The following is a 23,731-nucleotide window of genomic DNA, read 5'->3' as shown; positions in this document are numbered from 1 at the left end:
GCTCTAAATTCGTGATCTGACAAAGTTTATTACCAAATGCATCATTAACAAACTGCCCATAAAGTCATATAGGCATGACGGCAGAGGACTGAATCCCTGGGCAGTGCTGTAGCTACCCACACATTGATAGAATTAGCCTCTGGGTCTCTTATGTGAGGGAGGTACACTGCTGAAACTGCCAAATTGGTTTGTATACAAGTTGTTATGAAAGGATTACCATCTACCCTGAGGATGTGGGAACAGAAGAGATTGTAAAATTGGCAGGATGCTGAAACCATTAAAAAACAACCAAGGAGAAAAGCGGCTATTGAGTGGGGGGCAAAAAAAGTTCTTGATGTGTTGCAGGCAGCGTTGGACCTGACAATGCTGACACTTGGTCGTTCTGACACAGTCAAAGTATATGTCACTCCTACAGGGCCTCTTCTGTCCTTACAGCGGAGCAATCAACTCTGTGCTGCTGACACACTGCACAGGGCTGAGTGCTATACGCTGCTGCCTCCCCTGTCAAATGATGATGTGGCTGGGGATAGTGCAGCGCACGCTGGGTTTATAAGGCATCACTCTTCAACGTATAACAAGGCTCTCGGTCTTCAGTGCGCAGCAGCATTGATGATACGGCGCTGCCTTTCTCATATCTCTCTGTCATTGGGTAAGTGAAGAAATCACGGGCCAAACATACAGCTTGGGATCAGTGGAATGAATCAAAATACAGATTGCGTGTGTGTGTGTGTGCATGTGAGGATGTACGTGCACACGCGCTCGTGGAAGCTCCATTAGGTTTAACTTTACAGTATGATGGTTAAGGTATTGCTCTGTGCGCCGTGGGAGGCTGTGCTGACAGAACCAAAGCCCTGACCCTGCTGTTAGTGGCGTGCATGCGTGTGTGTGTGTGTGTGTGTGTATGCGCGTGTGCGTGCATGCAACATTGACAAGGGCTAAAGCTGTGCTATTGTTGTGAGAGCTCGGTGTGTTCAGAGAAGAATGGCGTGTCAGATGGCAGCAGAGGGGGTTAGGGTTTATGAAATCCATAAATCACAGAGACAGCACAACCCTCTATCTTTCTCTGCTCTCTCTGTCACAGGAAATTCTAAGTGTCAAGTCTTCTTTGGATTTGGGTCCTAAATGTTTAGGTGACAGCTAAATGAAAATGATTTCAATAAGATGGTGATAATATCTTCAGACGAAGAAGAGATATGAAACCATTAAATTGCAAGTTGGCAGATAATAAAGTCTGCTAATAACACAGAGCAATAAGACAAGCCGGGCCTCCTCCTCCTGGACACCCATACACACCCGCAGAAACACTTTACCACAAGCTAATTATCATAACTGCACCTTATTAGGACCTAGATGTGTGCTGAAGCCTAATTAGCTGTATGTGGTAATTACATGTAATACAGACTGAAGCGATAACGGCATTAGCCTACAGACCCATTTGAGTGTGCTGTGTGTCCTTGACTTCACTCTAACAGATCACAGTCAGAGAGCAATACACTCAGAGGACTGGTGATTCCTCCCTATAACCAACACCAGCGACCTTGCTGACGTGACAGAGCGGCTTATCAGGAAAAGTGTATGAGGGTGCAAGTTAGAGCTGGCGAAGGCCACCAAGACTCTGGTGACTGCAGAGAGCTGAGACAGGCAGCCCAGGTCCTTGACTGATGGACACCCATCTCTTCCCTCAGCACTGTCCTCGGCTAAATTTAAAAAATCAGGTGAGCTCAGAGTACCAGCGGCTAAAAGATTTTGTGGTTCTTTCTAAACAAGACTAAGAGTTGACAGCCATGCAACAATGTGAGGTTGCACTTTAGCGTGTTAACTCCCTCACAATGACAGTTCTACCATGCTGATGTTTAGCAGATGAAATGTTTGCCATGTTCACCATCTTAGTTTAGCTTCTTAACATACTAACTTCTGCTAATTAGCACCAAACAGGTATTTGTTAGAGGTAGAGGACTAGGGTCACACTTGACTTAACTTGATTCAGATTCACAAATTTGAGGACGTCAGATACACTTGACTAACCAGCTTGTTCTCATTCTGAAATTTCTCTTCAATTAATCTGTTCTGTCAGTGCTTTTGGCATACGAGCATGAAGTCCCACTCTGCGTCCATCTGGAACGTATGGACGGCGTCAGCTGAGAATGCAACCAGACAGAGCAGGTGGTGTTGTTATTATATGCTGGCGGACAACCGGACAGCATCGGGCGCATCAACATGATAGGCATATGGGCGGCATCACTTGAAAATGGCACCTGACCGAACCTGTTGCATGCACATGACACACAGAGGGACGGCGTCATGTAACAATGCTGCTGGTGACAATGTAATATGAGGAGCATGAGTTCGCTTATAGGGCGAGTAGGAGGGGGTAGATGGGTCCCAGAAACAACTGAGTAGATGTCACTGACAGAGTGGCACCATGTGACAGGTTGATCTGAGAGCGTGATGGACAAACATAGTTAAAAAACTCGAGTTGATTTTGACTTTGTATTTATGACTTGAGACTTGATTTAGACTTGAGACGGGGGGGACATCACTTTTGTTTTTTTGAATATTTGCATTTTTCGCGTTGTGTGTAAGTATATGAATCATGATTGAGTGGTTTGTTGTGCAATATGTGCAAGCCCAGCCAGCCTTTGCCATGCTTGATTCTCATCACTGTAATTTTGGACATGCACCTGTGATGACGTTTAAAAATTAAGGGACCATCAAAGTCATACCAACTCATCCCGAGGGGAACGTGAATGACTCTACCAAATTTCAAGGTGGTTTGTCCAATAGTTGGTACAAGAGGAAAAGTCAGAAGATTACCAAAGTCTTAGGCTTCTTCCTCTGGGTACTATGTATGTCTGAACATTTCTTCATACAGTGGTCTGTATGATATTTATTGAATTAGCACCTCACAAATGACTTTATATATTTACGTAAGATTTAGTAAAGTAAAGTTACACAGGTTAGGTTTAGGAAAAGAAACATGGTGACAACCTGCATTAAAATAATTTAAAGTTTACTTGGTTTCACATGCTTCCGGATACTGGTCTCCTGAGGGAAAGTCCTGTGTTGTTTGACAGATCTACCACCTTAAAATTTCTCACATGGACTTGATGTCTTTAAACGAAATAAATAAATGAATTTATTAATAAATATAACTTTGTTCTTTACCCCCATCAGTGGATTATTCACATGTTCACAACCTTCCTGATTTGGCGAGGTATATAAAAATTACTGGCTCATGATTACATGAAATGAGGTGCGTTACTTTTATTTTATAGATATATTTGCAAACAGTGCATGAGAACAGCCTAATGTCTCTGCAAAATTTGTTGCCAATTCATCAGGTAGATGTTAAGATAATTTACAGTATCAGTGAAAAATGTGACAGAATCACTGAATAAAGAAGCATTCATACCTGGAGATCTATGACACACAGTTTTACAACAATGCATCTAATACAGTGGTTCCCAATTGGTGGATCATGATCTAAACTAATGATTAAAGAGAAATCTGGACCCTGTGGCTGGACCAGTTGGGTACCACTCATCTAATAGGTGTTGAAATATTTCAGTCTAAACCAACGTGGTGGACCGACAGACTGACATTGCCATCCATACAGCCGTGCCACTAGCATGACTAAAAAGCATTTGGATTTCGTCAGATTCACAAGTGGTGGGTAGAGCAGCTGAAAGGAAGTTTGTCCCTCAGCTACCTTTCTGCAGCGTGTTTCTGTGTGATGTAACTTTGATGGACCGTGAGCTGAACCAATTTCATCATTTGAAGAATTGAATGTGGTGACTGCTTCCTAACAGCAGCTTGTGGGCTTTCTTGCGGTGTCTTAACACAAACTATAACACGACTTCAGTCCTGAAACAGTGATGATTGATTATTCTGTGTGACCTCATCCATATAATACCTCCCGCTGGCCCAGTCCAGTCCAGCTGAGACCCACAGCAGGCTCAGCTCTCAGCACTACACGCTGCTTTGAGTAACTTTCCATCCCTACGAAGTGTCGCCAGCACCCAAAGGCGGACCATGCCTTCTCAGCGACATTCTCCCCAAATCATTCAGGTTGTGTAGCTGAGGTACACTGTGTATCATGATTTTTATAGACTCAACAAAACAAAGTGCCCATTGCGCAGACCAACTGTGAATATACTGCTGTTTATGTGAGAGAATTTATTGAATTGCAAACCAAAACCTACTCATCTTCTTAATAAAACAGCCGGGGCCACAGCATATAAAGTAACAAAAAAAAAAAAAAAAAGCCGATAAAGTTGGGGGAAACAAACTGCGATTATAACACAGCCTAACCAGATCCCTAATTTTTGTAAGACACTTTTTTACCATTCCCACTAACTCGAGAAACACCTTATTATTCTAGCTTAATTAGAAGCATGGTGAAAACAGGCTTTTCATTCAGAAGCTGTGAAATTAATTATGTTCTCGGCCATGTCGGGCTAAAGCGAAGCCCAAGGGGGATTGTGGGTATTAAAGGCAGGGAGAGAGAGGGGAGGCAAAGGGGCTTGGGAGGAATAAGTAGGAATAAGTAATCTGAAAGTGGAGAGAACGGGAGAGAGAGGTATGCAGACTCATAGAAAGAGGGCGAATCTTTTCTTTGTGTGAGTGTATGACTAAAAATTCAAAAGCTGGCTGTTGATTAGTTGTTGGCGAGGGAATAGAGAATAGTATTTCCAAGCGTCAATTCATATGAATCCCTGATTTAATCCTGATTTAAGCTTGACAAAGTAAACACTGCATATAGGTCCGCACACAAATGCACACCTGCTCCGGGTAAAATATAAAAATACAACAGCTCTGCATGCTAATGGTGTGACCAACCTTTCTTGTCCCTTTTTTTTTGCTTCCTCCAGAGAGTTGATGACCTTACACATCTGTGCCCCACAAAGACACAGACACACATCCCTGAGCATGTAGAGATACGGACACAGGGATGCACTCACATGTCACAAAAGCACACACAGACATATCACATTAGCTATATTTGTTCTCCCTGCAGATTCGGTCACGGGGGACGGAGGCGCTGCCTGGGCCGCGGACCAACAGGCCACAGGGGAATGGAGGACAGATAGGTTGGTGAGAAGGAAGTCTATAACAAGGAGGAGAAATGTATAGAAGAGAGTTGAGGCTTGACTGCAAGAAAGGTGGTGAGATAGAAGAGACAAAAGAACAGGCCAAAAGCAGGAGGTGCTGGGAGGAAGGATGAGCCAAGAGACAAGATAAGGGCAAAGAAAAGAGGGAAGTGACAGGGGAGAAGAATAAGAGAAAAAACAGAGAGGAGATAGCAAGAGAGAAAAGCAAGAAGCTGGTGTGACGGCAGCAGAGATATAGGTGGACGGAGGAAAGCCTTTAGACGGAGGAATCAATAGAGAAAAGGTGAAGGATGGATCGAGGGATGAGCAGAGTGAAGGAGTGGAGGAACAGACCGGCGCAGAGAGGCGTTGGAGGCAGGAGAGGCAACCTTGTGAAGTCTGAGTGGGATGTGCTGTTTTTGAATGTAGAGAGAGAGTAGGACACTTTCTGGGTGAGAAATGGAGACACGGAGAGAGAGATATAGAGAGAGGGAGTAAGGAAGAGTGAGAGAAAGAGAGACAGAAAGACGGAGAGAGACAGGGAGTGACAGAGGCAGAGAGACGGAGGGAAAGAGTGCAGATAGAAAATGAGGGAGAGAAGGAGTGAAGGTTGTTCTCTAGCATCTAAACGTTGCAGTAAGCTCGCTGCTCAATATGGCCCTGAAGGCACACCGCCTCTGCTAACACAGACATATCACACACACACACACACACACACACACACACATGCAAGAGCGCAGAGAGAAGGGGGAATATCACATCTATCACCACTATTTGAACAGAAGACTGCGTGCATGTGTGTATATACTGATATGTTTGCTGCAGATCAGGGAGGTGGGTGGGTGGGAGTTGAATGATGGCTTTGAGAAGTGTGTGGGTTGGGGGTGTCTGCAATTTCATGCTGGTGAAAAAAAAACAAAAAACAACGAGCATTTCAAGCTGTCTCTTTATAAAAAAAAGAAGAAAAAAAGCTGACTGTTGCATGCTTTTGTGTCTCTTGTGTGTGTGTTTTTGTGATCAGACTATGTAGCAAGGCCTCATAAAAATGCACAAATGCTGCCCCTGTATCTATTACTAGATGGTATGGAGCAGTTCCCATGATCTACCAGATCACTTCAACAATTGGCAATAGTGTCGGCTTCATTACCATAGCAACTAGCGAGATGAAACTAGATGAACAGAGCGGCATGTGAAAACACATTCCTAACCACACAGCATACTGCCTCAGTGCACCACATACGCTGTGAGTAACACACAACAAAAACAGTCCTATCACAGTTACAGACACAATCCGCTGTGTTGTTGTAAAGTCAACAACAGGGGATATTAATTTAGTGTCGACTTAAGTGAGATCAAACTTTGGTGCAATGTAAAGTGTGTATACTGATCACACATGTGTGTAAGAGAAGGAGGTGGCAGAGAGATAGAGAGAAAAGTGTTGGTTTTCCGTCTGCTACAGTTCAGACTGAGAGCACTGCGGATGGTGATGCTGCAGTATTTATACCCCACATTCAACCTCAGCTCACCTCAGCTCCTTTCCGTACATACTGTCGATGGAAAGATGTATATGTACAGCAGTGTGAGTGCGTCATTCTGGGGCTTAAACCAACAACCCAGAGCAAACGCCTCCCGCCACAGTTCCCAGTTAAACTGCGCCGCCACCGTCAACATCCACATCGTCTTATCAGCGCAGACTTTTTGAATACATTTTTTTTTCACAGATAAAGCTGTTTGCCATGCTGTCACTGTCGACACTGAGCTGTAAAGAACTAAAGATCCTTGTGCATGCTGTTACTCTCTTCACATGCGCCTCATGGACATACATCAGTGGCAAGCAGAAGGGAGGGGGAGCAGGAGAGGGGAATGTTAGGGAGAAAGATGATCAGACATAGAGATGTTGGGGAGTCACAGTGGGATTCACACCTCCTCTCCAACTTACTACACACATTTTTTAACTTTTTATGTGTGAATCTGCATATCTGTTCCACCCTCCTCTGTATGCATGCTATAAGGGAGTGGTTATCATCTGTGCCAACCGGAGGCTGCGACTGTTTCCTCTCCTTCCTTCACTATCTTACTCACACTCTTTCTCTCCCTTTCCCTCTTTCTGTCTCCCTCCTCTCATGCAGAAATGCTCCAAGTCCTTTGATTTGTAGCAGAAATGAAGATGGGGAATTTCAAAGAGAATCCTCTTCTTCTGCTGACGCACGCTGTCCCACTCCGGCATTGCCTCAGTGCTCCCTTGTTCCTTCCCTCCTTCCCTCCTTATCTCTTTTTCTGTCTTACCCCCTTTTACCTTACCCCAAACTCTCTTCTCTCATTTTCGTCTGCCTGTCAGTCTTATCTGTAAGCTTCCTTTCCCCCTCCCTCCGTATGTGATGCCATTCTTTCGTCCTCCATCCATCCCTCCTCACTCTCTCCCCAGCGTCTTGTGGCAAAGCTGCCGTGTTAGCGCTGTTTGTTAGGCTGTTTTGATGTCTGCTCCTGGTCACGGTTGGTGGAGGAATAAGCACCTCTAAACCTGTGTCAGTCCCCGAGACACAGCAGTTTATTTATAACGCTGCCTTTGTACGCCATCTGTCAGTCAAGCCAATCCTCTGTCTCTTCTCTCACAACTCTACAGAGACTGACAGACAGACAGGCAGCGTGCTATAGGAGCTATTATAACACACACAATCTCATTAGCGCGAGAGAGAAGAATATGGCTGACGGATTAACTGCAGCTCTCATTCCTCAAAGCAACTTTGTAGTGTCGTATCAATTACGCATGGGTAATAGGTGTCAATGGCATGGCTGGCTCTGACAATACACAGCAATTAAGCGGATTTGTCTCAGTACTTTTCATGTTCTGTGGTTCGGCTGTTTTGGCTGAGGAGAAGGACGACACGTTCATGAGCGGACTGCTAACTAGGCACCACACTCACATTCCTGTCTGGCTATCTTTGCCCTTTTCTCCCCAACCTTCTCTCCAACATTCACTTCTCTCCGCTCTTCATCCACCTTGAACACCTTATCTAGGACTCTTCACTCTCCTCGCCATGCTCTGGCTCTCTTACCTGTGAAGCTGACATTAAGGATGTAATCCCTGTAGAGTCTGCGCCCATCCAGAGCCTTCATGCTGTCGCACAGTTTGGTGGTGTTGAAGCACAGGCTCCGCTGCATATGATGGAGGGCATGAGCCATGGCGTACACTGCGTTCACCACAAACATGATCTTAGACTCTGGTTCAAAGTTACTCTTGTCCATTGACAAGTCCATGTCACACGGTGGGAGAGACGTCTCTCCTGGTCCGACAACTCCTCCTGCTCCTCCTGCTCCTCCACCACCACCTAAGGAGCACTGGAACCGCTGCTCCCAGAATTCCCTGTACCAAGGATTGCGATGGTTTTTGACTGGGTTCAAACTGAGAAAGTAGCGGTTAAATTCTGGCACGGGATTGGCCGCCAGCTCAAGTGTAATGGCTCCTTCAGCGGTCACCTCATTTCCCTTGGTAATGCTCTCCTGTGCACCCCAGCCATCACTGGCCACCCAGATGAAGGAGGTGTTCAGCCTGGCAGCAGCTGCCAGCAGCTCTCTGGCATCGTCGCTACGCAGGAAGAGCACGGCCACACGGGCGTTGGGCTTCTGGAGGAGCTGACGGATGACAGCTTCATAGGACTTCTTCGCATTAGAACGCCCCACCTGGACAGACAGAGGACATTATTGTAATATCAGATGTACTGTAAGTGCTTGTTCCAAATAGGTTTTTGGCCCCTGTTTGTGACCGCCATCATTCAAAGCAAGAAACAAGCAAAAACTGCTGTCTGTACTTCTCCACATGATGCAACTCCGTAGCAAATGAGATGAAAAATGTGACTGTGAAAGTACCCAGAATGAGTTCTTGGAGATAAGCTTTCATTTTCTGGTTCACAACTGATAACACTAGTGTAATATAAACTCCATTTGTGTGTAAGACAAGATAAGACATGGAGACAAACTTTTATGAGCTCACAAATTCAGTGCCCTGTTCATTGTTAGTGGTGCAGCTTCAGGCCATACATCAGTGTGACACTGCTGATTAAAGTTCGGGGTTTTTGGTATCTTGCTTTGAGCGATGGCTGCTTTACATTCACGCAGAAATAAACTTCTGTTCTGTTGCATTCTGTCTGATGCTTTACCTTCTCTGAAGTGGCAATACAGATGTTCCTCATGCGTGCCTCTTGTTCGAAGGCCTCTATACCGGTTTCACCATAATCACCCTCTGATGCCACAGTGGAGACGTACGTCCAGTTGAAGGACCGCAGGATCTCGGCCATGGCTTTCGCCTGGTAGAAGTCAGGGGGCACTGTGCGGGCGAAGTAATCGTAGCGAGTCTTATCACTGAGCTTGGCACTGGTCGAAGCATAGCTTATCTGAGGAATCTGAAAGAGCCTGAGGAGATTGGCAACCTGTGGGGAGAGATACAGTAAAATGAGACATAAATCAGCCGAAATTATTCCTAATTTACCCTTGTAAAATTAAACTGTCACAACTTTTTAATGAATTGTCCAAACTTAAGATTGAGTGACTGATAACTCTTTTTTATGTATTCTCAAGCACATAGGAATATGAAATGAAAAAGTAATTTTTGGCTACTGATTGTGTATCAGAATGAACACACATCTTTCAGATATGTTTCAGAGACTGTCAACATTATCTACATACGAAATTAAAGGTGATTCCCAAAATTCATCTAAATTTTTCCTTTTGATTTCATATAGTTTGAGTCCGATTTAAAATGTCTCATTGATTTTGATCACAGTTTTGTTTTGTTGTCTTGTGTGAACACTGTAATTTGATAAGCAGTGCAACTCAAATTTGTCCTCTGTGTTAAACTCGACAGAATCTATTCAAGCAGCTACTTGTAGTGTTTACAATGCAAATGTTTTGAATGGTGGCAGCAACAAAGCCAATTAATGTACAATTAATTTAATGGGGCACTTGAAAGCAGTAGAGATAGAGAGCAGCAAACTGGAGGATACGCTGAAGAAGAGGTGAAGCATCTCAAAAACAAAAACGTGTGTGTTTGTTTTACATTGTATGACAAAGCTCTCAGTAAAAAATGTAAAATGTGGATTTCACTGAGCTAATAGAATGAACCCTTTCTCTGGTATCTACATACAACTACAAAGAATGAGTTAAGCTCCTAGAATTGCTTGAAAGGTGCAACTAAAATTTCACAACCAGCCTGGTCTCACAGAAATGCGTGAAATGACCACAATCTCTTAACATAGCATTACATGGTGGTTTCATGTATTGTGTTGAAATTAAGTGCCATCACGGAATCTGGAAAATGGAAATCGGAAAATGGAAAGTCATTTAAGATCCGTGGTGGACATTTGCTGCATTCAGATGGGATCGTGTTTACCATTTTCATGAGAAGTGACCGTATAAACACCCCGTGATACAGTACTAACCATGTTAGGAGCGGAGGTTTTCTGAGGGCTCCAAGTTTATGACTTGTGTAGATGACTTTCCATGTTGTAAACATAAATTCATGAGTTCCATTTGGTGCAATACAAATCCCTGGTTCACTAACATCACTGCATTGGCAGTGGCTAATGTTACAACCCCACAGGTAGTATAAAGCACGAGAAAGTCCATAAAGAAGTCAATGTTGACTTTTAGTTTCACACAGAACACAAACAGAGGTCTCCCAGGTGAAAGTCCAGTGTTTGTTGAAACATCCAACAACCCAGCATTGTCCCTGTACAATGGGGAACACAGCACTGTGGCATTTTAAACAATATGAGGCTTGGACCTGGAAATGGGAGCCTATTTTGAAAGGCCGATAAGTTACGACTTAAAGCCAATATGCTCCCACGAGGTAATATGGTGTTCAGAGGTCATGGTCTGTGAGATCACATTGTTTACAATAGATACTCAGATTTGAGATCTGATTTAAACAAAAATATCTGATCGTTACTGGATATCACACACAATAAACTATTGTTTAGGTTTGTAGGGAGCTTCTGTCTCTAATGTTGTCAAGTAATGCAGAGCAGGTGGACACAAATGCTGGAGATGGCAGGCAGCAGAAACTAAAAAAAAATCACTGAAGTGATTGAAGTGCAGGTGGAGAAGCTAAGGTGAAGGGAATAAGGTGATGAGGCAGAAGAGCGGGCAGGGAACTGACTGGCTGGGAAAAACTGGAGCAGGGAGGACTAACAAGGATGATACAGGACAGGTGTGTAGACGGTTGGGAGAAACCCCTTGTAAACTTTTGACCATCAATGAAGAGTAAACTTCGTTCATTAGAGAGAAATCCGGGTGAGTTTCCAACGTGACCCACCGCTGTACAAACAAGGCAGGGGGGAGGACTTACGGAAGCTCTACTGACGGGAAGTCTGTGTCAACTACGCTACTGCTATTTCCAAGGTGATTTCAATCATGATTAAGCTAAATTTAAAAAACAAAGTTAAATAACCACAAAATGCTTTAGGTCTCTCCTTTTGTAAACTCCCCCTTATATTATAAAAAAAATCAAGTTTAGAGGTTACTCTGCCAGACATGACCAATCGCTGTCAAAAACTGAGAAAAACTATGTGTAAGTGTTTTTAAATAACAAACTTTATTTAATGACTAAAACTTGATTTTAAAATACTTTTAAAATACTAGAGCATTAGAAATGCCTGCTGTCCAGAATATCATGAGTTGAAATCGGCACGTACCTGAAATACTGACTGTTCACTGTGGTCCGGACACTTTTTTTTTGGCATGCAATGAAGCTTGTGTGTGCATGTATTAAGACAGCAAAGCACATTTACTGCTGCTAGAGTCTGGAATATTGTGAGTCTATGTTAATGAGGCTGATGTAAGACAGGTGTGACAGAAAACAGGCGGGAAACAGATGAAGGCAGGAAGTAACACAAAACATTACATATAAGGAGATGACCTACAAAATGAAACAGGACACAGACTGACCATGATAAATACATAAAGCAAACAAAAACACAAACAGAAAACCCCAAAACAAAGTCTTAAAGACAACAGATATAAACAAAAACACAGGATCATGACAAATATGCTCCAGTGAGGCAAAGTGAGACTGAAAAAGATCTCTGTAAAATATATATTTTTTTGGTAGCTTGCAAGTGAAGATGTCTGCCTAAGGACTGTCTGCCAGCAGAGAAAATGTGAGTGTGAATAATGTCAAAACACATCAAGTACAATACTATTAACTGCAATAAAACTGCTCATCCACAGCTATTCACAGGCATGCAGCAACTGCAGGGGTAGAGTTGTTTTGTTTGAGGTTTTTTTAAATTTTATTTTCCCTTTGACCAAGTGGTCTGTGTTGAAGAGCAGATATCCATGTGCGTCAAGGTCTACCGTCTACAGCCACGTCATAAATCTTTGACCAAAAACGATTGGCAAATTGACAAAAACTTGGAAATAAGACCCACAAAAATAATTGGAATTATTTATTTTTTTCATCAAAGGAAAAATTAGAACGTATTTAGAGGGTTACTGCTGATAGGAAATGCTTCATGCATAATGTGATTATTTGAAGATAAAAGACAATGCAGCAAGTGTTGGCATACATGCACATGGAGAAACACAAAATAGCACACATGCACGCACACACACATGCATGCATACACACACGCACAGAGAAGTTCAATAAATCACTGACTCATGCATTAGTGATGGACATCATCTGGGGTCTACTGATGTCCATATAATATTCCCTTTTACTGTTGATTGGGGTTCGGTCATGTTCTCTTCATTACAATTTTAGTCACAGACGCCAACACAAACAGTGGACATATAATTGCTACACATTCTCATACTCACAAAGACATACAGTGTGTATGCAAACATACACACTCAAACATGCACACACACGCAAATAAACAGAAAATACACAGCCATTCTGTTCTCGCCTCAGTTTAATCCTTTTAGAGCGCATCATTCTGGGCTTTTCTATATTTCATTCATAGCTCAGTTGATGAGCTGTTTTGACAACGTGTCAGAATCTCATTAGACTAATAATGTAGAAGATTAGAAAACACACTCATATATATACACTGCTGTGCACAAGTGCAGGTGGGGACATACACAAACGCCTGCACTGACAAAGACACACACACACACACACACACACACACACAGATGGCTGCATATAGTACTTCAGGCAGGTTTTTATGGTTTTAAGATGGCAGTTGACTTAAATGTCAGGGAAGGTCACGCTGCAAAATGTAACCGCATTGCTCCATTACCTGCCACTGAACAATGACTACAGCTAGCTAAGAGGCCTGTCTGTAGGGACATGGAGGGTTTACTCTGTTAGTGAAAGCTGCTCCCTTCCTGTGTTTGAGAGAGAGCGAGAGCGAAGGGAGATGTACTATAGGAATGAGTTGAATATGAGAGACGAGTAGGAAAAAAAATGAAAGGGAAGGGGGAAAAAATTGCTGCAGTGGAGGGCTGCTGTGTGTTTTCTGCTTGGAATGCAAGTCACACACGCGCACACAGACACACACAGACACATACACACACGTGTGCGAACGGAGGGGAGAAATGATGCCCGCTATGTAAATGCCCTCAAAACATTGGAGTTTAGTTGTGCATGGTTAAACATAAAATAATTCCCTATTACTTCATTTAGAAGCAACAGACAGAGCGGCCAAGTAGAGAGAGGCATGAAGGAGTAGCTGGATTAGCTTCACTGGCAAGAGATCAGAAAGCAGAGCGCAGCTCGGGTCTCGTAAACAGTGCTGCCCTCAGAAAAGACAGGTAAAAACAACAGCAACGGAAACAAAGGGCAACAGGGATGAGCTGCGAGAAAACAAGGGATAATTATGTGTGATGAAGGACAAGAGACAGAGCAGATGTGTTAACAATGGCCGCCCCAGGAAGGAGGAGGAGGAGAAGAAGGGGGCTGAGGTCAGCATACACTGAGCTCTCCCCAAATAGCCGCGAGGGATGCCTCTGAGTGCATATAAAGAAGGAGAAAAAAAGAGAAGTAGGCAGTGATGAGAAGGAAGAGAGCAAAGATTTAAGGGACAGGAAAAAAAGGGAGAAATACATAAAATGAGAGAGAGTAAAAGAGGGTAAGAAGACAGAGAGACAGTTGCAGAGATTAGGGATTTAAGGACTGATAGGAGGATGCTTTTGTGCAGTCACAGAGGAGTAAGGGAGAAGGAGGTTTTATGCTAAACTATGCAAATTAGCCAGCTCTGTGACAAGAGCTACAAGAGCCGAGGAGACACACAAGAACACACCAATAGAAAACTTGATTCTGAGAAAGGAGTACACACACAAACACACACACACACACACACACACACACACACACAGCAACACACATGGACTTGTACTGGCATTTTGCTGGGAGTCAGCTCCTGCATGCTCGGTCATGAGTTAAAGATGAGAGGGGAGGCCACCAAGAAAGTTGACAGTGGTAAAACGTGTTTGCATAAATACTGCTGAAAGTGCATGCTGTGTGTTACCTGTATGGAGACGCTGCTGAAGGATCCGCCTATGACGCCAGCAATTGCGAGTGGGCTGTCGTCCTGCAGAGCGTAAGATCCGTCTGGACAGATGAACTCTGTGTCATCCACCTTGGTGAGGGAGGCTCTTACAAACTCCAGAGCCTGGGAAACACACACACACACACACACACACACACACACACACACACGGATATTCATATCAAATGCTGTCCAACATACGGGATACCATATGGTCTACATTATCTATTTATTCTTAATCAGCTTGACACAGTTTGAAATATGTTATTTTAAAAAGACTAATGATACTTTTTAATAATGTTATAATTATTACTATCTTTATAAAGGTACTATAAAAGTTGATTGCTTTACACTCGGGCTCTTAAATGCTTTTAGATCAGGGTCCAAAGTTGCAAATGAACTCTCCTGAGACCAAAATATATTGCTGGTTTGTGGACAAACAGGCAATGAACCTGCAACCCACATAGGAAAACCAAATGTCAAAAATCCAGGGTTTATGCAATCAGTCAAAGAGCTCATTGTATAAGATCACTGGATGCATCATCCCCAAATAGCTCAGCAATAAGCTACAATATATTGTTTGAAGATAACAATCCCTGAGGGGAAATGCCTTTTTCATTTTTTATATCCGGCTCATTTCACTCATCGCAAATAGCTTCGATCTCTATTTCTCATCAAGGATTTGCTGTTATCATTTGAGGCAAGATCCTTTACCTGTCATGGATAAAATAGAATTTCGAGGTACATTTACTCTACCTGAATATCACCTTTTAATGAGACCTTTTCTTTTTTTTTACTCCATTTAAACTGGTAACACTGCACTTTTTATTTCTAACACCACAACTTACTTTGCGGAGCAACTTTTTAAATATAAAATCTAGCAAAAGTTCAAGTCGCCCGGCAGCACAAGAGAACAGACAGCTAATTAAACAAACTGTATCTCAACTTTGCTGTATCTAAAAAGTTGTATCAGCATTCACAGGGAAGAGCAGAGACAACTCAACACTGTACAACTCAAAAATAGGTGACTGTCTTGGAGAATAAATGCTCTAACTGAGCTGTTATTTCAGCAATGTGCTAATGTGACGTGGTCTTACTTTTGTTGAGGATTTCATTTCTTTCAACAGTATCATATATACTGTGCATAGCAGATAATAGTTGTATTTATAATATTAGTAGTGAAACAAATGCAAGAGCAGCAAGAGATACAGTTCAAAGAGCACAAAACTAGCTTTCAAAGTTGTTTTTTTGTAATTTGGTAAATTACTAATGATATATCATTATATATTTGAGTTTTAAAGTCAGCAGCATCTTGTCTAAGTGAAAGCTTAAAGAATACTTCACCTGCAAAATGAACATTTGTTTATTAACTACAAACCATGTGTTACATTGAATTTGTAAAGAAAACTTTGTTTTTCTTGTATGCCTACACGGTGAACGAAGATTCAAAAAAAAAGAGAAAAAAAGGTGGGCCTTCATCATGAATTGAATTGGGCTGTGTTTAACAGCAAAAAAACTACATCGCTGTGTCCTTTCTTACAAACGCTCACACAACTCACACACAATATGCTCAGTATACTGTAAAAATAACTACAACTGTAACTATTTTTTTTAGCTTCATCACTTCGGTCAACTTGAAAATTTAAGGCAGCCTGAACACTAAATTTTTTAAGTTAAAAGTTTATTTTGTACTTCCCAAACACGTGTGTTTTCGCCAAAACGTTCCGCTGAGGTATTTGATATTCTTATGTTTCAGTGAAAATGCATGTGTTTGGGAAGCACTTATCATACAAGTGGATAAATACGATTTGGATTATACTGCACAAGTTGTGTGAAAATGGATTGATTAAGTTTTGCTCTTGAATGTGGTCCCCAATTACCTCAGCTTATACAGATAGTTAGCCTTTTTTGGATTCTTCATTCACTGTGGAGGCATGCAAGAAAAACAAAGTTTTCTTCATGAATTCAACATAACACATGCTGAGTAACTCATATGCAAATGGTCATTTTGGGGGTAAAGTGATTTGATTAACATCTGCTATACTCTATATGCATGTGGACAATAGTGTGGTTTCCACTAATCCTCAAATTGCGCAAAATGAATTTGGGAATATAAAATAAGCCTAATGGAAACACCTCAAAAACGCAGTCATCTCACAACTGTGTTTTATTGACATTTTGAAAATATCGCTTAAGTTTGCGCAAATCTGTAATAGAAACCCGCCAAGTGTTTTAAGTGCATGGCCTTTAACTAATTAAATGTATTTAAATACTGTCTGGGATCATTTTCTATTGAGAAACATGTATTTTATGGACAGTGACCCTGCTAACCCACCTGTTCCAGTGCATAGGTGTCTCTGGAGCAGGTGTCCAGGATGTGGACCCCAAGAGACACCCCAGGCAACAAAGTGTTGTCGTTATTGATCCTGTCAATCGCAAACAGCATGGCCTCCAGCCTCTGGATCCCTCTGTCCTCGTTCACACGCCCACACTCCTCCATCCCAGCACCTTTCTCGTGCACTGGGAACAGACCACCGAGCACTAGATCTCCCTCGATGCGGATCTCCCGACGGGACTGAGGCGGGTCTCCGACAGAGAGCAAGACGCCCCGGCACATCATGACCAAGATTAGAGCGGGAATGCAGGCCACCATGTTGGGCTCAAGGAGGGCGAGGATTGTCAAAATGTGAGGAGAGGCTTGACCGAGAGTGAGGCAGAGGGAGGCGGGGGGCTGAGGGTGAAGGTTAGGGACGAGGGGTTAAGGGTGGTGCGCGGCGGGGTTGAGTCAAGCAGCAGCCGTGGATGTTTGGGTCGGTTTGTGGCCCATGAAACGGTCAGGGAGAGCTGAACGGGACCACACATGGAGGGGCACACCATCTGGACATCAGTCCTGTTTGGAGACGAAAAGGAGACATAACCTAAGTCATCCACGTGCCACAGGACAAACCAGAAAAACTGTCAGGAGCTGCACACTGAGATACTTTGGTAAGTTACTATAAAGTATAAAAAACAGCACAGTAGACCTTTAGTGAAGTTTGGGGACACTGTTAACAAGGGCTCAAAGTCGTTTCCGCTTCACAGCCAGAGCCAGGCCATGACTAAAAGGGATATAGAATTGTTTGGAGATTGTACCCCAATGTTCTCCAACGCCTCCACCCTTCCTTACATCACCCAACTTTCTTCTTGTAAGTGTGTGCGTGTGTGTGTGTGTGTTTGCCCCTGGTTGTATCGGGATAAGCCAGCTTAGATGGCTGGTTGATACATGAGCCCAGCCTTCTCATGCCACAGATCAGAAAAGCTTCTCTAATCTGATCTCTGTTCCAACAATTCTCCGCTCGTCCATGAGTTTATACCCCGAAGTATATGTGCGTGTGTGTGCGTGCGTGCGTGCGCGTGTGTGTGTGCGTGTGTTATCAGATTTATTGCTCCCCCTCTCCTCTGCATAATTACAGTGTGAGGATTGAATGCATTTCACCATGAAGAAGCTAACTGACAACAATGAGGCCAACAACAGCTGATGCTACTTATAACAGCTTACAACTCAATTAGAGCCATCACTGTGTGTTTTGACTGTCTTGTTCACATTCACCATGCACACTTTCTGCCTCAGCTATTACAAGAAATAATATAAAGGGGTTTGCGCTTCTTTTTAAAGTGGCATTACGGCGATTTTTTATGTCAAATTCAATTCACTAATCATTGTAATAATCATGAACAGAGGCGGATTTATTGTCATTTTATTTTCTAGTGGTTTTGTTTTAGTATCCCCATGTCACCATAATATATGCACTTTGTTATATTTTACACTTTTATCTGCTTTAAATTCAAGATTTTGTTCTTTTATTATTCTTCTACACTAAATTTTTCTCTGCTTATATGGGCTTGATTCTTTTAGGCATGTATGGGCACATAACACTTTTTAACACTTAACACTTTCATCTGCTTTAAATTCAAGCTAATTAGCAAATGTTCATGGCAACATGCTAATATAAGAGTGTTAATATTATGTCTGCTAAAAATCAGTGTGTTAGGATGGTCTTTGCTAGTACGTTAGCATGGCGAATTTAGCATTTAGTTTGAAGCAGTACAGGGTCCTAGAGTCGCTCGCTGTATATTCCTGTAGCTTGTTGCACCAGATGTGTGTAAATTCACATAATGTAGCTTAAGTTATAATGATTTACGCTATAACTTAATTTCGGAGTTTGCACCATACAAGCTAGTTCTGACATACTACTAAGATGTAAATTAAAATTTAAGCCTACCCCCTACTAGGTGTAAAGTCGTTCCTAACTCACCAATGACATAACAGCTACATTTTTAGGAGAGTGGGTTTTTGATGATGACGATGACCAATTTCTTCCTCATTTTCCCCAGCTGTGCATTCTGCATGACAGACTACATGCTTTTACTATTTATAATGATGTTAATATGCACTTCTGATTTCAATTTTGCCAAGCAGATACAACAAATAACTGGCTGCAGACCTTATATCAGCTTAAACATGACCAAAAATACAAAGGGATGAATTTGTAAAGTAAAAATCAACTAAGAAACACCACATCAAGAATAGTGCTTTTCCTCGATTGGTTACAGAAAGCCAAAATATCATTTGCTGCAATAATATTTCGGTTAGTGTGGACTTAACATCAATGTAACTAAGCTGAACCTTATGTCTCCGTGGTGCAACCAAACATCCATACAGCTTTAGTATCAAACTAACTACTTTCAGTGTAGTGCTTAGTGTAGACTTTGCATCCTAACTTAAGAAAGAACTTATGCACAGCTGGTGCAGAAGGCTGCTGGTCTTCTTAAGAATGTGGGAAAATACAGATTTGCATATTTAAACGTTTAAGAGATCCGGTCATAATACCACTTCCAGATGTGGTCCGGCTCATCTGATAGCATTCTGATTGCAATGCGCTCGGCTTATTCAGATATCAAGTTATATATCACACATTAATACCAGGTCAAAACAGGGTATTAAAGTCAGCATATCCAAGTCCCCACTGCATTGATTTTGACCTTTCTTTTCTAGCAAGAGCTACAGATTTATGCAAATGTTGAATACTAGATGTCCAAGGATTCCAAGATTCAGCTGAAAGATATAATAAATAACCTGTTCTTACTCTAGTCTCCCTCTCTATCTCTCTCTCTCTCTCTGTCTGTGTTTATATCTTTTAAACTATTTACCTAATGCAAAGTCAGTAAAAGCCCTAAGAAGGAAATAGCATTTTTCTTTTAAGTTCTGTCTCTCATGTCTCCCTCCAGTCCTCAGGAGAGATAAGACAGAAGCTGGAGGTTGATGTTTTCACTATGAAAATCAATCTAGACCAAGGAGTGAGCTTGTAGTGAAATTTCTGTTGATTGCTGGCATCTCCGGACTAAACCCTGGTTTGTGCATGCATGTGTGTGTGTGTGTGTGTGTGTGAAAGAGAGAGAGAGAGAGAGAGAGAGAAAGTGTATGCCTCCCCTCTTTGGTGGGCAGGTAGGAGGATGAAAGCTTCCCTTAGATGCAGGCAGCTCAGATTTTTCTGCAGGCGGCTGCCATAACTTTACCACTCTGCTCTGTAATATGACACACACGCACAGACAAACACACAAGCCCAGACAAACACCCACCCACACACGCACACACAGACACACATGCACAAACACACACCTCTGCTTCTCTGAGGGGTTGACCTAAAAGCGGACTATTTCTATGTCTTAGCTCCCTTCGCTCTCAAACAGCAGAGATCTGGATTATTGTGTTGAGGAAAGATGTTGGAGACGCACAGAATGATTGTTACAGATAACAGACTACCTCATTTGAACCGCAATTAAAATTGTACGATGTTCTCCGATATGGTCTTGTCACTCTTTTACCCGACGAGTTTTTTTGAAAAAGTTGTTTTCTGTCACAATCCCACAGGAGACTACCTGACATGTATTTGATAAATATATAATTCAACTTAATGCCTGTTCTTTTTGGAAAGGAAATTGATGGCATCTATGAAAGATTTATATCCATTCTTCAAGCTGTCACACATGCTAGATGTGTGTGTGTGTGTGTGTGTGTGTGTGTGTGTGTGTGTGTGTGTGTGTGTGTGTGTGTGTGTGTTTGTGTGTCCATAGTATGTGTGTTTGTGCATTGAGGGAAAAAGTGCAGAACCCCTTTGAATAATTTCCAGTATTCGAGTGAAATATCTGTTCCTGGAAATAAACTCCTTAAACAAACTTACATCATTATTAGAGGCCACTTTTTAAACTAACACAAAGGGGAACTTTGTAATGAGCTCAGTTTTTGAGGACAACACTGCACCAAGGCTGCAGATGTGGCTGCGTGTTTGTTTTGAGTGTGCGTGCATCTGTGTACAAGTGCACATGCATGGATGTGTGTGTTGTGGCATATAAAATTGTGTATTTATGGAGCTGAGACTCCAACAACAGTTTCACTCGACGCTTTACTTTGACGATATGCTTTAATGTAATTGGTGTCTCTTGAAGTCAATTTCCCAGAAATGTGCCAAATAATATCTCCCAGCATTTTTACACCGCTGTCACGGTGTCCACTGAAATTGAATGTTTGCTTCATTATAACCTCTTGGAAAGTGACCAAACCCAGCTTCCTGTCCCAAGAGCAACTGAGCAAGCAAAGCACACAGTGTGAAACAGAAAGTATTTCATTTCTTGTCCCTTCTTTTTTATTATCAAAAATATTGCAGGACCAAGCACACTGATACAGGACAGAATATATTGCAGCCATTTTAAGGCTCATAGTATTTTTGTGCGTTTTAGCCGCTTTGTTAGAAAGGGCAGCCATTGATTACAGATCATGTGAGGTCACGGAGTACGGAAAACAGACTGCTCAAGACACACAATACACCAAAGTGGACATATAGTCTTTGTTTTTTCAGAGAAGGAGCATTTAAAAAGGTGAGATGAGGTTGAGGTTTGGCTCACAAACACCGTCACATTCACAAGCTGTGCAGTCTGGAAATCAAACGCAGAATGTGACATTGGAACAACCTTGAAAAGTTTCCGTTTGGCGGACAGCTCTTAAACCTCAAATGTCAGAGCTTCCTACCTTGAAGACAACTGGAGAATTAGTGCTGCCTTAGTCGTTACCGGCACATTGTTTGTTCTGTGGTCAAAATGATCTTATTGTCATATTTTACCACTTGGACAGAAGCCCAAGGACATACTAAAATAAAGCTGGGTGCAGCCTTTTGTGTTTTGGAAAAGATCGCAGTTGACATTAGTCACTTTAGGCAATTAATGTAAGAGATCAGGGACTGGAACAATAAAAATACTTGGTTCTGTTTGGGAAAAGATCACGAGTGTTGTTAAAAAATACTTTAAGATGCATAAATGCAGCCAAAAAGGCGGCTATGTGTCGCAACAAAACACACGGTAAACGCCTCAAGTGATGTTGTTTGCTGGTCTCATACACCACTCTCCAAAGTCAAATTTGTGGCGGTTTTTTTTTACCTATCCCCCTTGACTCCCACCCACTCGAAGCGGACTTAGTGTGTAAGAGCCTTGACACGGATGCAAAACAATGTCCCTGCCATGATTACAGTACTGCTGGTGTATTTTGATGCTTAGGAAGTGAGATCAGGCTGATGTGGTGCTTATGGTTAACTTGCATCACTACTGTACGTTTCAGCCTGTTGCGTTGTGGCCGTTTGCTTGATCTTCGGGTTTTGATAGGCAGCTTTTATTACCTTTGGCCTGGCGAGCTGCTTTCCCATTTCCAGTTTTTATGCTAGACTGCAAAATCTGACAAGTTGATCTGACTTAAAATAATCTTGGAAAATGATTGCCTTGGGTTAGGGTTAGGGTTAGTCTGAAGTTGTTGCAACTTAAAAATGACAAGTGGAATGACCTTGTTCTTTCTAAGTGTCCTTAACTTCAATAAACCAAGTTAATCTGACTTTTATAGATCATGACAAAGAGCAGAGTTCTGTTACATGTTATACAGCACAGTAAACTTGGTTTACTGAAGTTGCTAAAACTTAAGATTAATTAAACAGGTCTTTTGTGATTTTAGGTCAGTGTTATAGTGTGAACTTTGTTTTGGGATTTTCTGTTTGTATTTTCCTTGTTTCTGTGACTCATGTTCTGTTTCTGGTTTCATTTTGTAGTATCTGTCCTCATGTGTCACGTGTGGTTTTACTCCCTGTCTTTCTGTGTTTTCCAGCCCTTGTGTTTTCCTGATTAGGTTCACCTGTTCTCACTTTCCCTCATGATTTCCCTGTGTTCTTAGCTCTCCCTGCCTTTCCCTGTGTTTCCCTCCTTTTCCCTGTGTTCACCCACCTCAGCTGTGTGTCGTTGTCCTGATTAGTACCCTGTGTATACTGTGTGTTTCCCCTTGTTCCTTGTCAGTCTGTCTGTTATCCTCCCTGCTGTGTCCATTGTGTTTGCTAATGTCTGTGTTCTTCCTACTTTGTGTTTTTGGCGACCTGTTTTTTTTGTTTTTTGGACATATTCATCAGCATTAAAATCTTGCTGTTTGTTTGTACACCTGCCTCTACTTTTTTGTTCTGCATTTGGATCCTCATCCAAACTCATCAGTGACAAGGTTATTTTTAAGTAACTTCACAAAATTAAGTAAATATAACTGCATTTTAAGCACACTATTTAGATATAAAGTAAACATTATTTAGGATAAATAGTTATATTTACTTACATGTTTCAAGGCAGTCAGTTTCCTAGATTATTTTAAGTAAGATCAATTTATTATCAGATTTCACAGTGTGCCACTCTACTCTCTAACTCTAGGCGTAAAAGGAATAAACATATTTCCCCAATGGTTTAACTATTTCTTTTAAGAGTTGTACTTTTATATCCCACCAGTAAATTCTATCAAAAAAAGAAAAAGATATACATACATATTTATTAGCCTACACACACTGTAACAAATTTTCCTGTAAAATTATGGTCAGCTACTTGCAGCTGTGGTTGCCAGCTTCCTTACCGTAATTTTACATGGTCACCACCACAAATGATGTCATCAGTATGTTATCGTTAAATTTATTACAGAATTGTACAGTAGAATGTGAAGTTTACAGTGTAGATTTACAGTGCTTTACAGTGCTTTACCCCCCCCCCCCAAAAAAAATGTACATTATTACAAGAATTTTTCCATATTTTCACAGCAATTTGTTA

The 23,731-nt window shown here is 42.0% G+C and overlaps 1 protein-coding gene across 1 annotated transcript in view; it reads right to left on the bottom strand.

The window, feature by feature from the left end:
* grm3 (glutamate receptor, metabotropic 3) overlaps nucleotides 1-23,731 on the bottom strand; it is a 43,789-nt gene that overhangs the window by 8,515 nt on the left and 11,543 nt on the right. Inside the window, exons 4-7 of the mRNA XM_042496303.1 lie at nucleotides 16,917-17,471; nucleotides 14,561-14,704; nucleotides 9,248-9,517; nucleotides 8,147-8,771 (exon numbers count right to left, since the gene is read on the bottom strand). Of these exons, the coding sequence (XP_042352237.1) occupies nucleotides 8,147-8,771; nucleotides 9,248-9,517; nucleotides 14,561-14,704; nucleotides 16,917-17,234 (1,357 nt within the window). The 5' untranslated portion in view covers nucleotides 17,235-17,471. The remainder of the gene's footprint in view (nucleotides 1-8,146; nucleotides 8,772-9,247; nucleotides 9,518-14,560; nucleotides 14,705-16,916; nucleotides 17,472-23,731) is intronic.

Source organism: Plectropomus leopardus, chromosome 11 (assembly GCF_008729295.1).
Source record: "Plectropomus leopardus isolate mb chromosome 11, YSFRI_Pleo_2.0, whole genome shotgun sequence".
Taxonomy (NCBI): Eukaryota; Metazoa; Chordata; class Actinopteri; order Perciformes; family Serranidae; genus Plectropomus; species Plectropomus leopardus.
This window is presented reverse-complemented; position numbering and strand designations above follow the sequence as displayed.